This window comes from Eurosta solidaginis, chromosome 5, assembly GCF_040869045.1.
Source record: "Eurosta solidaginis isolate ZX-2024a chromosome 5, ASM4086904v1, whole genome shotgun sequence".
Lineage (NCBI taxonomy): Eukaryota > Metazoa > Arthropoda > Insecta > Diptera > Tephritidae > Eurosta > Eurosta solidaginis.
Genome location: NC_090323.1, coordinates 116,043,629 through 116,061,124, shown reverse-complemented (window position 1 = coordinate 116,061,124; position 17,496 = coordinate 116,043,629). Strand labels below are relative to the sequence as shown.

The 17,496-nt window shown below is 39.1% G+C and overlaps 1 protein-coding gene across 2 annotated transcripts in view; it reads right to left on the bottom strand.

Moving 5' to 3' along the window:
- Positions 1-14,661, bottom strand: part of eIF2A (eukaryotic translation initiation factor 2A) — a 308,681-nt gene extending 294,020 nt beyond the window's left edge. The window contains exons 1-4 of one of the 2 annotated variants that reach the window (XM_067791560.1): positions 14,453-14,661; positions 13,549-14,349; positions 13,202-13,371; positions 12,940-13,115 (exon numbers count right to left, since the gene is read on the bottom strand). In XM_067791560.1, coding sequence (XP_067647661.1) covers positions 12,940-13,115; positions 13,202-13,371; positions 13,549-14,349; positions 14,453-14,498 — 1,193 coding nt within the window. In that variant the 5' untranslated portion in view covers positions 14,499-14,661. The remainder of the gene's footprint in view (positions 1-12,939; positions 13,116-13,201; positions 13,372-13,548; positions 14,350-14,452) is intronic. The other variant, XM_067791559.1, reaches the window with a different exon arrangement.
- Between the last annotated feature and the right edge of the window lie 2,835 nt (positions 14,662-17,496).

Below are 17,496 nucleotides of genomic sequence, written 5' to 3'. Positions count from 1 at the left end.
TTCGTGGGGTATTTGTGTTTATTTTATTGATTGTATTAAATTAATTAATTCTTTCCAAAAATCGTAATTATGCAAAGTCACTTTACCGCATAAATATATAGGATTCAATTAAAAAAAACTAAACAAAACTTCCTTGAGAATCACATTCGACATGACAGTTGCTTTGGCAGCAACAAAGTAGTGACGCCTCTTAACAAATATAAACTCTTTGACATAAGGAGAACAATACAAATTTATATAGAAGGAAATTCTCGAATTTTCCTTAAAGAAAATTGAAACTTTAATTATAAAAGGACATTAAAGAATTGGCGTTGGCGTTGTAGCTTTCGAGCTTGCCAAATAATTTTAATTTTATTCGACCTTCATCCGGTATTATTATATACGCGCAATGAAGTAACATAATAATAATAAAAAAAAAACAAAAAGCAGCCCTTATTTACCACTATCTGTTGACGAGAAATTTTTTCGTTGTGCAGAGATTGGTGTGTTATCGGTAATCGTATCGGTCCTTACAACAGCTGATTCGACCAACCTTATGGGAATCAATGCAATCGATTATTGGTGCCGCTAATGTCGTAACCATATCGTAGCCAACCAATTGTGTTTTGGTTTATCGTCGTAACGATAAACAGCTGATTACGTTAGGGATACGACTACAGCGATACAACAAAAGGTACCAATGATTCCGCTTTAAGGTCGTAACCGTATCGTAGCCAACCAGTTGGTTTTTAGTTTTCCGCCGTAACAATAAACAGCTGATTACTTTAGGGTTGCGACTACAGCACGGCACCAATGAATCCGCTTCAAGACAACTATTCCGATTTTTCGATATTAGCTATTTTTTCCAATTTTCGAGAAAATTATTCTTTTTTGTATCCAATAAACTTTTTTAGGTAATTGTGTAGTTTAGGGGCCCCACCCTAAAATTTGGCCTTTTTTTGAGTGAGGTATCAAAAGACGCGTATTCACGTCTAGATCAAGAATCGGAAAGCGGAAGTGACCTTTTTTTACCCGTTTAAAAGTTATGCGCGAAAAACTGGTTCGTCTTGTACATATTGTAACGAATTTTACTTGCAAATCCTCTTATTTGCCTTTTTTGCTAAGTTCGTATCACTAAACTGTTGAATAAATAACTCCAATATTGAATAATGGAAAAATGGCCTTTATTAAAGTACTTCACAATAAGACTTATACTTTGCAATTAGCTGGCTTAATAACCAAACTGATAGCTTAAATGAAACTGACTTTCAAAATAATACTGCTATTGCTCGCTAGATATCGTCTTAATCGAAACTGCTTGACAACTCAAATCAAACTGAATTCCAGCGCCTCTACATCTGCGGCCTTTTATACTCTCTGGTTTCCCCGTTCGCATCTTCTAGAATCTACTAGCATTGTACATGAGCTCTCAAACTTCTCAGCTATAACTAAAATTGCACGATTTTATAGCTTCTCTCATACCCCATGCTTGTATGTGTGAGCGACACTTCCACAATTATAATTGCCTACATTTAGGAGCATCTCAAATAAGATGTCTGCATATGGTTGTGTTTTGCTTCTCAGCTGCGTGTACCTACATATGTGTAGACATAATGATTGATTCGTTTATGTAGATACAAGTGACTGTCTGCTTTATTGTTGTTGTGACTTTATTTACTTAGCATCAGACTAGGGATGTGAGTATCACTTAGTGTCACTCATAGTCGTCACAATATTGTTCCCGCACATGTACAATATTTTAAACGCACAAATCACATCCTGATTTGTTTTTCGATAGATTAATACAATTTCATATTCACGAATTAGTGAAAAAAATTTGTCTAATTTCTCTAATTAATATGCAATTAGGTAATAAAAATAGAAAATACACTCCAATCACTTGATTCGTTGTTGAAGAAAAACACCTGATGGTGAAGAGTGCTCCCAGATGAGCAATAATAGAAATAAACTGAACAAGAAATTACTCTTGCTTTTCTCAAGTCATCTGCGTAGAACACCCTTAGCCGATCAAACACCGGCTGCGCCATGCACAGTAATTCTGCGTAGAACACCTTTCTGCATAGGCGGCCTTCGGCCGCGCTTATAAAAAATAACCCTGGGCTACGCCATGCCAAGTCGGGGTGTGTGGTATAACCGTGGTGTCCTTCTACGCAGAAGGGTGTACTACGCATGGCGCAGCCGGTGTTGGATCGGCTAAGGGTGTTCTACGCAGAAATACTGTGCATGTTTAGTTAAGCCTTTTTTTAAAAAAATTAAATTAAAGTATTTTGTCAATAACACATTTTTTCGACTTATTATTCGATTTATGATAAGTTAGCAATCATTTTCCCATAAAAAGATAATTTTATTTTGAAATTTCTTCTAAATATAGATGTTTTATATATCAAACAAAACCTTGTTTTATTACCTGCTGAGCTGGTCATTTGGACAGAAATTTTTTGCAATATTTGTGTTGATATGTTATAAGTAAATTAGTGAAATTTAACATAATTTTTTCGGGTAACGTTTAAAAAAAACGGTGCACCACCTAATTTAATCGGAAATTATCAAAGGTGGTATCAAAAGACGCGTCTCGACCTCCGCTTTAAGAATCCGAAAGCGCAAATCTAAAATTTTATTTCTGTCGAAAGTTATTCACAAAAAACCATAAAATGACCCCGAGACGGTCTGAAATATGGGGCCCGATCCATAGTTTTTTTTGTATAGAACACCTTTTTGCGTTGGCGGCCTTCGGCCACGCTTATAAAAAATTACCCTGGGCTACGCCATGCCAAGTCCGGGTGTGTGGTATAACCGTGGCTACCGCCACGGTGATGTCCTTCTGCGTATTGGTGTGGGTGTGTGTACAACAAATCTGACAAACAACAACGGGTTGGCTTTTATATAAGGTGCTACGATTTTCAAACTTTTGTCGATTTGTAGGGGTAGAGGGGGTCCTAAAAATCACAAATTATCATCCGCAACTCTAGGAAACTCTTAGTTTATGAACTATAAGCTTTTTAATTTCCAAATTTAGTAAAATTTCAACTTAAGTCCTGCACTTAAAATTCGGGTCGCATATGTCGATAGCGGTATCAACAGACGCGTGTTTGCGTCAAGATTCAAAATCCGAAAGCAGAAACTATATTTTTTATCTCGTTTATAGGTTATTCGCGGAAAACCCGTCGGTACTATTGTCGATTTTTTCGTTGTTGCAATTAAACAAACGAAAACATATGAAGGTGGTGAATAGTGTTGCCAGTTATACCACACACCCGGACTTGGCATGGCGAAGCCCAGGGTTATTTTTTATAAACGCGGCCGAAGGCCGCCTATGCAGAAAGGTGTTCTACGCAGAATTAAAATTTATAAATTTCCACCAAAAAGAGCTTTTTCAAATTTTTGGTAAATAAAGACTAGAAAAGTTAAAGATATATATAAATGAGATGAAAGGTATTTTTATAAGTTATTTTTGGACTTTTTAATTTTTGAAATCCATCCACTAGTTTCCGAGATATTTTGATTTAAAAAATTCATAATTTCGCCTTTGGACATGGAATTACCCCCAGGCCTTTCTTTTGACCCAAAAAAGAAATATACCGTTGGAATCAGCATAAAAATCTCTATAAAACCCGATTTTTTTTGTTTTTTACAAATGTATGTATTCTGCACATAAGCCTAAAAAATTTTAATATTTACTTAAAAATCTCGCGTTTCGCTAAATTAAATACATTAATTAAAAATTATTCAGAGAATTACAAAAACAAAATACATTGATAGTGTATGTTTGTTTGCATTTATGTCGACGTGCCACCACCTTATAATGTTCTACCATGATGAAAAGATATTGTTGCGGAGCTGGCAACACTATTCACCACCTTCATATGTTTTCGTTTGTTTAACTGCAACAACGAAAAAAGCGACAATAGTACCGACGCGTTTTCCGCGAATAACTTTTAAACGAGATGAAAAATATAGTTTCTGCTTTCGGATTCTGAATCTTGACGCAAATACGCGTCTTTTGATACCGCTACCGACATGTACGACCCGAATTTTAAGTGCAGGACTTAAGTTGAAATTTTTCTAAATTTGGAAATTAAAAAGCTTATATTTCATAAACTAAGAGTTTCTAGAGTTGGGTCGTTTCGTTCTGAACTTGTTCAATTGACCGGGTCTCTCAACTGAACAAGTGAACTAGATCTTCCATTTCGGTTCTTTTTGTTCTTTTAGTTCATTTGTTCTTTTAGTTCGTTTAATCTAATGTTATTCTTTCTCTCTTCTCGTTCGCGAACACTGTAAATTCATACATACATACATTCGCAGAAATTCACAGTGAGCACGAATGTCGATGATGCAACTTACACTAAAGATATGTGTGGTCATCTTTGTGTGTGGCACTGCTACAACAATACAGGGATGGGCGTTATCAACAAATTTGAATAACCATTGACCAAAAAATAAAAAATAAATTTTTATTCATTATTCAAGAAAACTTGAGTGATGAATAACATGGTATTTTTTATTCAAGCATTTCTTGAATAATGAATAACATTTTCTCGTTATTCAAAATATTCTAATTGATGATAAACGCCCATTCTTATTTTTGCAAATTTTGAAAAAAGAGTTGAGTTATTATTCATTATTTACAAAATTTGGAATAACAATAAAATTTTAGTTTTTATTCAGTTGTTCAAAAATAAAAAAAATAAACCATCGAGATGCCCTGAAAATATACCCATATGCATAACCAGTTCGCGTGTAGTTCTGAAGCTTCTTAGGGTAATATTGAGATGATTTTGGGGAGTATTCGCCGGGTTTTTTGGGGGCCGTTTGGGGGTAATTTCTGGGACACTTTGGCATGGTTTAGGGGAGTACCTCGGGGTCCTCCCGGGGTCATTCCGTGACCTTTTTGAAACTCCCTCGGGGTCATTTGGGGGTCATTCCGGGATGATTTTGGGGACACCCTCGGGGTCATTCAGGGATGGTTTTGGGGACTCCCTCGGGGTCATTTGGGGTCATTCCGGGATCTTTTTGGGGACTCCCTCGGGGTCATTCGTGGGTCATTCCGGGATATTTTGGGGACTCCCTCGGGGTCATTTGGGGGTCATTTCGGGATCTTTTTGGGGACTCCCTCGGGGTCATTTGGGGGTCATTCGTGGGTCATTCCGGGATATTTTTGGGGACTCCCTCGGGGTCATTTGGGGGTCATTTCGGGATGGTTTTGGGGACTCCCTCGAGGTCATTTGGGGTCATTCCGGGATCTTTTTGGGGACTCCCTCGGTGTCATTTGGGGGTCATTCGTGGGTCATTCCGGGATCTTTTTGGGGGCTCCCTCGGGGTCATTTCGGGATGGTTTTGGGGACTCCTTCGGGGTCATTTGGGGGTCATTTCGGGATGGATTTGGGGACTCCCTCGGTGTCATTTGGGGGTCATTTCGGGATGGTTTTGGGGACTCCTCGGGGTCATTTAGGGGTAATTTGGGGATGGTTTTGGGGACTCCCTCGGGGTCATTCCGGGATCTTTTAGGGGACTCCCTCGGCGTCATTTGGGCGTCATTCCGGGATCTGTTTGGGGACTCCCTCGGGGTCATTTGGGGATCATTCGTGGGTCATTCCGGGATGGTTTTGGGGACTCCTTCGGGGTCATCTGGGGGTCCTTTCTGGATGGTTTTGGGGACTCCCTCGGGGTCATTCCTGGGTCATTCAGGGATATTTTTGGGGTCTCCGTCGGGGTCATTTGGGGGTCATTCGTGGGTCATTCCGGGATCGTTTTGGGGACTCTCTCGGGGTCATTTCGGGACAAATAGACTCGATCACCTGATTTTAAAGGTACTATAGGTCTCATCCTGCGTCTCTATCACCCGCTTAAAATAGCCGTATGATACGACCCACATAACATTAAAAAAGTCTCAAGTGACATAACTTCGATATCTGCGTATTAAGAAAAAATGTTGTTTTAATTTGCATGTTTTCTTCTAGAGAGTGCACGCAGAAGCTTATGAAAGTCAATATAAGCCAATGTGCAGAAAAAACGGGAAAAGCTGGAGAACAGTACATCTGGTGCTGGAAAAAAATTGAACCGTTCGAGCCGTCAGAAAAATAATGAAGACAATGTTGTTACCTATGTGCTCGAGAGTATGAGTCCCCTTTCCACAGTTGAAATGCCGTCATTGAGAAAACTAATAGATGGTGAATAACTTTAATTGGGAGCGTGTCATTATTCTGTATTACAAAATTCTGGGTGACAAAATTCTGTGAATTGCAAAAAAATTCTGCTTTCTAAAATTCCGCTTTTTCAAAATTCTGCATGTCTAATGCGAAAAATTCTGCTTTATTCAAGTTTTGTGATTTTCGTCATACGCAGAAAGGTGTACTACGCAGAAGGACATCATCACATTTTTCTATCTCGTACTTTATCCCGATTTCCTTCTCACACCCCCACTCCTCTACACCAAATATGTACAGCTCCTTGAAGCGAATTTAGCCTTTTCCTATGGAAGGGCGTGACTCGGCCTACTTTTTCAAAATATATCTCAGACTATAGTGTGTCGAGTGATCACAAGAACGCTTATAAAAGAAAAACACACACACATACATACACGCGCTCATTTCTAATTTCATGTTAAAAATATCTACCGTCATGCGTCAGAAGAGGAATTTTAATTCCAAACTCATTAAAAGCCTTCACAAAATTAGACCCGTTTTCTGTTACTGTTGAAACTAACTTTTTGCTGTCCAAGACAAATGACAAATGAATTTCGTGAAGAAGCTCAGCCGTAAGTCGTAAGTAAGTATGATTTCCTGAAAATCTTCGACACGCTATAGCAGCTGATTTTATTGTAAAAGTTTTGGAATCAATCTAAAAGGGAATTTCATAAATAGTATAGTTGTTGAAATCGCTTTAATTTTCTGAAATTTTACCCAATGGGCAGTAACTCCCAAAAATCGACTGGTACTACTCGACCAAACATCAGCCGTTGTACAAACGTAATCAAAATTTTTTAATATGGTATGAAGTTCATCCATATTTTCAATAAATCTGTTTTGTATGTGCTTTCCCAAGGTTCTTCTAGATAAGTGCTTCATATGCGCACTTTCATCTTTTGATAAAATATCTGTGAACAATAATTAAATAAAAAGTATTTAACACTCAGTATAAGTGAATTAAAGTGGGTTGGTGTCGAAATTCTGTATGTACAAAATTCTAAAAACAAAATTCTGCTTTTTAAAATTCTGCGTTTTTAAAATTCTGCTTTCTAAAATTCTGCTTTCAAAATTCTGTATTATAAAATTCTGTATTGCAAAATTCTGTATTAAAATATAATGTTAACAATGTTAAAGAGGTCATGCATTCATAATTCCGAAAGTCGAAACACCGGAAATCAATATTATTGAAGTCAATATTCTGGAAAAAGCCGATCCACAACGGCTGCGCCATGCACAGAAATTCTGCGTATAACACCTTTCTGCATAGGCGGCCTTCGGCCGCGATTATAAAAAATAACCCTGGGCTACGCCATGCCAAGTCCGGGTGTGTGGTATACCCGTGGCTACCGCCACGGTGATGTCCTTCTGCGTAATACACCCTTCTGCGTATGACGAAAATCACAAAACTTGAGTAAAGCAGAATTTTTCGCATTAGACATGCAGAATTTTGAAAAAGCAGAATTTTAGAAAGCAGAATTTTGTTCAAGCAGAATTTTTTTGCAATTCACAGAATTTTGTCACCCAGAATTTTGTAATACAGAATAATGACACGCTCCCAATTAAAGTTATTCACCATCTATTAATTTTCTCAATGACGGCATTTCAACTGTGGAAAGGGGACTCATACTTTCGAGCACATAGGTAACAACATTGTCTTCATATTTTTTCTGACGGCTCGAACGGTTCAATTTTTTTCCAGCACCAGATGTACTGTTCTCCAGCTTTTCCCGTTTTTTCTGCACATATGGCTTATATTGATTTTCATAAGCTTCTGCGTGCACTGTCTAGAAGAAAACATGCAAATTAAAACAAAATTTTTTCTTAATACGCAGATATCTAAGTTATGTCACTTGAGACTTTTTTAATGTTATGTAGGTCGTATCATACGGCTATCTTCAGTGGGTGATAGAGACGCGGGATGAGACCGTTATAGTACCTTTAAAATCAGGTGATCGAGTCTACTTGTCCCGAAATTACCCCGAGAGAGTCCCCAAAAAGATCCCGGAATGACCCAAGAATGACCCCCAAATGACCCCGAGGGAGCCCCAAAAAAGACCCCGGAATGACCCCCAAATGACCCCGAGAGGACCCCGAGGGAGTCCCAAAAACCATCCCGAAATGACCCCCAAATGACCCCGAGGGAGTCCCCAAAAAGATCCCTGAATGACCCAGGAATGACCCCGGGAGGACCCCGAGGGAGTCCCTAAAACCATCCCGAAATGACCCCCAAATGACCCCGAAGTAGTCCCCAAAACCATCCCGAAATGACCCCGAGGGAGTCCCCAAAAAGATCCCGGAATGACCGCAAATAACCCCGAGGGAGTCCCCAAAACCATCCCGAAATGACCCCGAGGGAGTCCCCAAAATCATCCCGAAATGACCCCCAAATGACACCGAAGGAGTCCCCAAAACCATCCCGAAATGACCCCCAAATGACCCCGAAATGACACCGAAGGAGTCCCCAAAACCATCCCGGAATGACCCCCAAATGACCCGGAGGTAGTCCCCAAAAAGATCCCGGAATGACCCACGAATGACCACCAAATGACCCCAAGGGAGTCCCCAAAAAGATTCCGGAATGACCCCAAATGACCCCGAGATCATCCCGGAATGACCCCGAAATGACCACGAGGAAGTCCCCAAAATCATCCCGGAATGACCCCCAAATGACCCCGAGGGAGTGCCAAAAAGGTCACGGAATGACCCCGGGAGGACCCCGAGGTACTCCCCTAAACCATGCCAAAGTGTCCCAGAAATTACCCCCAAACGGCCCCCAAAAAACCCCGCGAAGACTCCCAAAATCATCTCAATATTACCCTAAGAAGCTTCGGTACTACAACTGGTTACGCATATGGGTATATTTTCAGGGCATCTCTATGGTTTATTTTTTTATTTTTGAATAACTGAATAAAAACTAAAATTTTATTGTTATTCCATATTTTGTAAATAATGGATAATAACTCAACTCTTTATTCAAAATTTGCAAAAATAAGAATGGGCGTTTATCATCAATTAGAATATTTTGAATAACGAGAAAATGTTATTCATTATTCAAGAAATGCTTGAATAAAAAATAACTTTTTATTCATCAATCAAAAAATTTAAAATGATGAATAATTTTTTATTTTGATTTGTTTCATTTCAAAACGACTCAACCCTGCAACAATATATGTATGGACTATTTATGAAAACCATGTTTTGTAAGAAACTAATTATTACATTTATTAAACTTGAAAAGTTCATATTTACAATTTGTGTCTGTGCTCTTTCAATTTCCTGGACCTTCCGAAATTTTTTTTGAAGTTAATTATACATATATATATTCAGACCAATTCTAAATATTCTCGCGGAATTTTGTTCTCGCGGATTTTTTTATTCCCGCAGAAAAATTCCTCCAATTCTTTTCTCCTAGGGAGAAGAAAAATTGGGGAATAGGAATTTCGAATTTTCGAAGTCAGCTGTTTTGTCAATTGAAATTTCGTTGCGCATTTCTTATTTTGTTTAAAAAATTGAAAAGTTTAATTATTGTTGAGAATTTGTTTGAAATTAAGATATAAGGTATAAACATTGCACATTATTGCATTTCATGTGGTATTCACTGAAATGAGTAATGAATTGGTGTCACAGCAACATCAGAGGAGCATAATAAGAAGATGGCGGGATAACACAAATCCGCCGGAGTTGCCTGCTTTCATTCTACAAAGCAATTTTCTGGCGGCCACGTTGATTTGGTTTTTGTAATTCTCTGAATAATTTGAAATTAATGTATTTAATTTACCGGAACACGAGATTTTTAAATATTAAAATTTTTGTGATAAGAATTTAGAAAAAGGGGCTTAAGTGCAGAATACATACATATGTCAAAAAAAAATAAAAAATTGGACTTTACAGAGATTTTTATGCTGATTCCAACGGTATATTTCTGTGTTGATGCAAATGAAAGGTTTGGGGGTAATTCCATTTCAAAAGGCGAAATTATGAATTTTCAAATCAAAATATCTCCGAAACTAGTGGATGGATTTCAAAAATTAAAAAATCGAAAAATAACTTATAAAAATATATTTCATCTGATGTATATATATCATGTATATGGGCTACGCCATGCCAAGTCCGGGTGTGTGGTATAACCTTGGCTACCGCCACGGTGATGTCCTTCTGCGTTGTTGTTGTTGTAGCAATGCTTCGCCCCACCCAACAGCCGCGACCGATCACAAATTGTCATCAATATCCTCTAACGGCAGTCAAAGGAAACTTGCCGTTTCAACTGGGGTGGACCATAAGGAAAGGGGTGTTAGAGGCGTTGGTTCCACATTACAATTAAAGAGATGGTTGGTGTCATGTGCGAACACATTGCAAGCGGGGCATACATTTTGTATGTCGGGGTTGATTCTGGATAGGTAAGAATTTAACCTGTTACAGTATCCAGAACGAACTTGAGCAGGAGTGACACGCGTTTCCCTGGGGAGTATGCGCTCCTCTTCCGCGAGTTTTGGATAGTTTTCTTCTGGATTCACCGGGCAACCCCCGGCATAAAGGTCCGACGCCTGTTTATGGAGTTCACCAAGGACCTGCTTGTGTTTTTTCGCTTCATACGGTTGGGTTCTCAGGTGCCGTATTTCCTCAAAATGCAAATGTCCTTCTGCGTAGTACACCCTTCTGCGTAGGCGGCCTTCGGCCGCACTTTAAAAAAACAACTCTTAGCCGATCCAACACCGGCTACGCCATGCACAGTAATTCTGCGTAGAACACCTTTAAAAAAATTACCCTTAACCGACCCGACAATGGCAACAAGAAAACTAACATAAAAATTCACCTCCAAACAAACATGTCAAAGAGTTTTACAAAATCAAAATACATTGATAGGGTATGTTTGTTTGCATTTATGTCGACGTGCCACCACCTTATAATGTTCTACCAAGATAAAAAGACATTGTTGCAGAGATGGCAACACTATTCACCACCTTCATATGTTGTCGTTTGTTTAATTGCAACAACGAAAAAAGCGACAATAGTATCGACGGGTTTTCCGCGATTAACTTTTAAATGAGATAAAAAATATAGTTTCTGCTTTCGGATTTTGAATCTTGAGGCAAACACGCGTCTGTTGATACCGCTATCGACATATGCGACCCGAATTTTAAGTGCAGGACTTAAGCTGAAATTTTACTAAATTTGGAAATTAAAAAGCTTATAGTTCATAAACAAAGAGTTTCCTAGAGTTGCGGGTAATAATTTTGTGATTTTTAGGACCTTCTCTACCCCTACAAATCAACAAAATTTGAAAATCGTGGCACCTTATATAAAATCCAACCCCAGCAAGGAGCCACAATAGAATTATAGAAGTTACGTGGACGTCGGGATCTAGCCCAGAACAACCTGTCCGATGCAACCATCCCTTGCACGAGACACACTGACGAGAGTATGAGCGTCCTAAAAAGATTCTTTTCTGGCAGGCGCAGCAGAACCATTTCTCAGGACCGGGGTCAGGAGACGGACCCGTCCGTGGTCGGGAAAAATACCGAGTCGCTCCGGTATGTAGAACCGACTGCCTTGGGAAGCTTCTAACACCAGTCTCGCTATGATCTGCCCCTGTTGATACTGCAGTATCCTTCGGGTTCCGTTAGAGAACTTTGATGACGAAGCACTGTTAACACAACAGCAGCAACTTTCAAGTGCATTTAGGCGTTTCACTAGGTGTCCTATTTCCGTATTTGATTTGCTGTATTCAAATTTTATGTTGGAAACCATCTAAAAAACTCAAATCTTATAATTTTACATGAATACGACACTCTTGTGAATTGCCTAATTTTGTTTCATCGATTTAGTTTTAACCGTAAGTCTTGGGCAGCGGTCTCTTGCTAAAACGCGTTTAATATATCAGGGAGGGTTGTTTTGATCTCGACAACTTTAATCCGAAGGCGGAAACAGTGTTTGTCTGTAATTTGTTTTCCGCTGATTTACTTTTGAATCCAAATCGGTTTTATAATATCCACCAAGCAAGCATTGCTACAACAACAACAACAACAACAACAACAACCAAGCTGTCAATGCAGAAAGGTGCCCTGCGCATGAATATACCCTTTCTAAGAGATCCGGGGTAATTTTTCGGTTTTTTGTAAAATCTTTTGAAATATTTTTTTTTTTTTGGATTATTAGTTTCTTGGTTAAAGCTTAAGCTTATAAAACACCAGGTTATCCCTCCATTGGTGTTAATCCATAACACCATGTTATATATTCAAAATTTAATGTCTTTAAATTGTACAGTTGCTCCACCAACACACAGGTAATACACTAAGGCCAGAACCATGTGCGTAGGTTTCTGCGTAATTAAGGTTATTATATATTTAGATTTAATGGTTTACTCCAAGTATGATAAATTTTAAGTTTTTCAACTATTTTTAATCATTTTTTGTCATTTCGATGCCCTCACTATCCGCCATTTTGTTCTCAACCGCATGAATAGCGTCCTTTTATAGCACGCGGTTGAGTTGTGGGGAAACGAACTTGACGCGACGACGTTACAACACGAAGTGTCTTTTGACATACGAGACATTGTTTTCCGCCTTCGGATTATTGATAGTGAGGTCAATTCTTGGAAACACAGTAGCAGCCGACCGCCGTTCTATACTTTTACCAATCGTTTCTGAGAAATTTTGTTTCAATAACATTTTCCAAAATACCTCTCGGTGCGAGCTTGTATATGCCGATTCGAATTTCACTTGAGTAAGGGTTATCTGTAAAAAACATTACCTACCCGTTTCCAATACGCAGTCTTGGTGCAGTTGTTGCTGCAACGAAATATGCTCCATTAGGATTCCATTCAAAGTATGTTGTGTCAGGACATTTTATATTAGTCAACTTCTCCTTCTTCTTAATATCCCATATTTCAACATTTCCTGGCAAATTACCAAATCCTGCTAATGCTAAAAGTAAACTGCTGTTAAGGAAATAACAAAATTATAAATAAAGGTTTGGATAAATATTCCATTAAATAATGCATTTTCAAAAAGGATATGATTTCCGAAATCATTAAAGTAAACAGAATTCCGCGGACCTTCCCCAAAGTCAAATATTACATCACACTTCAAGTTGTACAAAGCTGCTTTAGATGGCATGAATCCGTAAACAACTACGAATTCCGTTGCTTTTGGGCTCCATTTAACACAGTGGACAGGTCCCTCCTTTGCTGTAATTTAATAAAAACGGAAAATAACCATGTATTGGCATTTGCAAAGCTGATACAATTGGCGAAGCGAGTTCCTTAACGATTATGGGAAAAGTGAACGCAAGCAATACAAATTTGTTGATATGTCCATAAGGTACTCAAATTATATATACATCGATATATGAACGAAATACTTACACAATGGAACAGAGCACGTGTCCCCTCTTATCGCCATAAAATGTAGGGCTTGATTTCCATAATAAGATGCACCACTTTTATCTACGTCTGTGGAAGTCAGCAATAATATTCCTGAACCGCGATTGTTCCACAATAAGTCAACTCTATCGGCTTGGAAAAAGCTTTTACAAGCTATCGCTTGGTTTTGTGAAAGTGCGGGATACTTAAAAAGTTTACACATTGACGGCCCCCCTTTAGTTCCAGGAGTGTTTACTGCAACCCACGGCGGATAAGCTCCAGGAGATAAAGAAACCACTGCACCTCGGCTTCCTCCAATCTTACGGGAAGTATGTTTGAAATTTTTGCTATCCTCGGAAATATCATAAAACAAAGCCTCGCCACCAACAACGATAGCGAAAAGTGATTCGCCTGATGACCATGAGGGCTCCCAATCAGTTTGATTCTTTTGAACAATATCAAACACTAGTGATCCCGAATTCAATTCATAAACAAACATATTTGAGGAACCTTCAGGTTTTTCTTTGGTAACAGCGTACAATTCCCATGTACATAGGTACTTTCCAAGGGGTGAGAATCTGAGGTAAAAAGCTTTAGGACGGTGCAAGGTACATCTGATCTTCCAATCCAAAGTTTGAAATACTTTTATTTCGTTTCCATTTGAGTATGCGAAATACCGACCGTTCGAACTGAATGATAAGGATCGACAATTGCGAGTCTCTTCCTTTGGAAGGAACGATTTGTACTGATATTGCAAATTCGTTTTCTCACAAGCCCATACCTCGACACCAACGCTGGAACGGACTGAAATACAGTTAAAAAATAATATAAATATTACTTATAATTTTGTTTTTTAGACAACATTAAATGGTATTGTATACTTCCCATTAAACCTTTCTTTACATACCTGCGAGCGCGGGAGAAACACTAAAAGTACAACCTTCCAGATCCATTACCAAATCCTAACCTGATCAAATATCTACATAGACTTTCTTGGTAATAATGGACGCATTCAGACAAAGAAACTGTTGATCAACTGCTTTAAGCTGCAAACATAATGGGCGGATTGGTTGAAAATATGTTTCCGTCAATTGATTGATAGATAGTGATGGAACGATATTTCGCTATTGGTGATTGCATCGCCGCTATTGACAATCGCTAATAGCTATAGCTATTGCAATCCAAATATAGGTAATAGTGCAGTTTACGGTACCCACCCAAATTTGGGCCAAAATTTTCGAGTGAGGTATCAAAAGACGCGTATTCACGTCTAGATCAAGAATCCGAAAGCGGAAGTTACCTTTTTTCCCGTTCAAAAGATATTAACGAAAAACCGAAAAAAGACCCGCGGGTCCCTCCGACACCCGGGGTGGGATCCATAGTATTTTTGCGCAGAACACCTTTCGGCGTTGGAGGCCTTCGGCCGCGCTAATAAAAAATAAGGTAATAGTCTAGTTAAGTGGTCGACTGCTAATACGCTACCAAAAATATCGAGTGAGGTGTCAATAGACGCGTATTAAAAAATTTTTGTCTGTGTCCGGAGATATTTGCAGTTGAAGTTGGCGATTTTCATGTGGTTGTTGTTGTGTTAGTACCCCCCAAAAAAATTGTGCATCACCGTGGCGGTAGCCACGGTTATACCACACACCCGGACTTGGCATGGCGTAGCCCAGGGTTATTTTTTATAAGCGCGGCCGAAGGCCGCCAGCGCAGAAAGGTGTTCTGCGCAAAAATACTATGGATCCGACCCTCGGTTTCGGAGGTACCCGCGGGTCTTTTTTCGGTTTTTCGTTAATATCTTTTGAACGCGTTAAAACTTGTATTTTCCGCCTTCGGATCATTAATACTGATGTCAAGACGCGTCGTTTGACACCTCTCTCGATATTTTTGGTAGCGTATTAGCAGTCGACCCCTAAACTAGACTATTACCAAAAATAACCCTGGGCTACGCCATGCCAAGTCCGGGTGTGTGGTGTAACCGTGGCTACCGCCACGGTGATGCACAATTTTTTTTGTGGGTATAAACACAACAACAACCACATTAAAATCGCCAACTTCAACTGCAAATATGTCCGGACAGAAATTAAAATTTTCTTTTCCGCCTTCGGAGTATTGTTCTCGAGATTAATTCGCGTCTTTTGATACCTCACTCGAAAATTTTGGCCCAAATTTCGGTGGGTACCGTAAACTGCACTACTACCCAAATATATCAGTGATTGGCGATTTTCCTTTATTCGATTCTTTTGAATGACAATCACCTCTGGCAGAATATCGCCAATAGTGATTGTGCGTCACCGTGGCGGTAGCCACGGTTATACCACACCACCGGACTTGGCATGGCGTACCGCAGGGTTATTTTTTATGGTAATTGTGCAGTTTAGGGGCCCCACCCTAAAATAGGGCCTTTTTTTTGAGTGAGGTATCAAAAGACGTGTATTCACGTCTAGATCAAGAATCCGAAAGCGGAAGTTACCTTTTTTCCCGTTCAAAAGATATTAACGAAAAACCGAAAAAAGGCCCGCGGGTGGGATCCATAGTATTTTTGCGCAGAATACCTTTCTGCGTTGGCAGCCTTCGGCCGCGCTTATAAAAAATAACCTTGGGCTACGCCATGCCAAGTCCGGGTGTGTGGTATAACCGTGGCTACCGCCAGGGTGATGCACACATTTTTTGTGGGTACAAACACAACAACAACCGCATGAAAATCGCCAACTTCAACTGCAAATATCTCCAGACAGAGATAAAATTTGTCTTTTCTCTAGATTAATACGCGTGTTTTGATACTTCACTCGAAAATCTTGGCCCAACTTTAGGGTGGGGCCCCTAAACTGAAAGAAAGGTGTTCTGCGCAAACACACTATGGATCACACCCCCGGTTTCGGAGGTACCCGCGGGTATTTTTTCGGTTTTTCGTTATCTTTTGAACGAGTTAATATTTTTATTTTCCGCCTTCGGATTATTAATACTGATGTCAAGACGCGTCGTTTGACACCTCTCTCGATATTTTTGGCAGCGTATTAGCAGTCGACCGCTCAACTAGACTATTACCTCATCCGCAACTCTAGGAAACTCTTAGTTTATGAAATAAAGCTTTTTAATTTCCAAATTTAGTAAAATTTCAACTTAAGTCCTACACTTAAAATTCGAGTCGCATATGTCGATAGCGGCATCAAAGGACGCGTATTTGCGTCAAGATTCAGAATCCGAAAGCAGAAACTATATTTTTCATCTTTTAACGGCGTTATTATGTATAACGCAAAGCGACGCGAGGAGTCACTTTCACCCAAGTGAAACCAAATTCGTATCATATAAGACCATTCATTCACTTCAGTGACTATCGGTGACTGCAGGTGATTGTCTTACGTTTTTTCGTATTATATAGCGACGCAAAGTGTCACGAACACTCATTTTTGCTGTCAAAATATTCACTTGCTTCTGGGTCGCGTTTGCTTCATTCACTTCGCTTTTTTATTATCGTTTTTTATCATTTTTGAGTAAATTGAAGAATCTTAACACTTCGTGGAAAAAAAGATTGAAATTTTCCATAGACAGCCGATAAAGGTTATGTTTAGAGCTTCATTCAATGTGGATGCATATTTCGTTAAATTTTACAGGAATACAAAAAAAGCGAAACCTATAAAAATTATAGCCAGGGACCCAAACTGTTATTCCATTGTAATAAAAGTCCTTCTGGAAAAATTATTGGTGGTTCAATGTGGTCATATTAAATCGTTTCCGAGATGGTCGAACTTGTACCTTAATGGTGCTTGTTTTCGAAACATACCGGATATATATCCGGTAAAGGACCATCAACGTCGATAACACTCCCCGAAACCTTAGGGGAGTTTCTTTATCGCTACAACAACAACAGCAATTGGTTATGGTTTTTTGATAAGAAGATTCTAGTGTTAGTAAGAAAAATTGTAGTGTCCCAACAGGTTTCAAATCCAG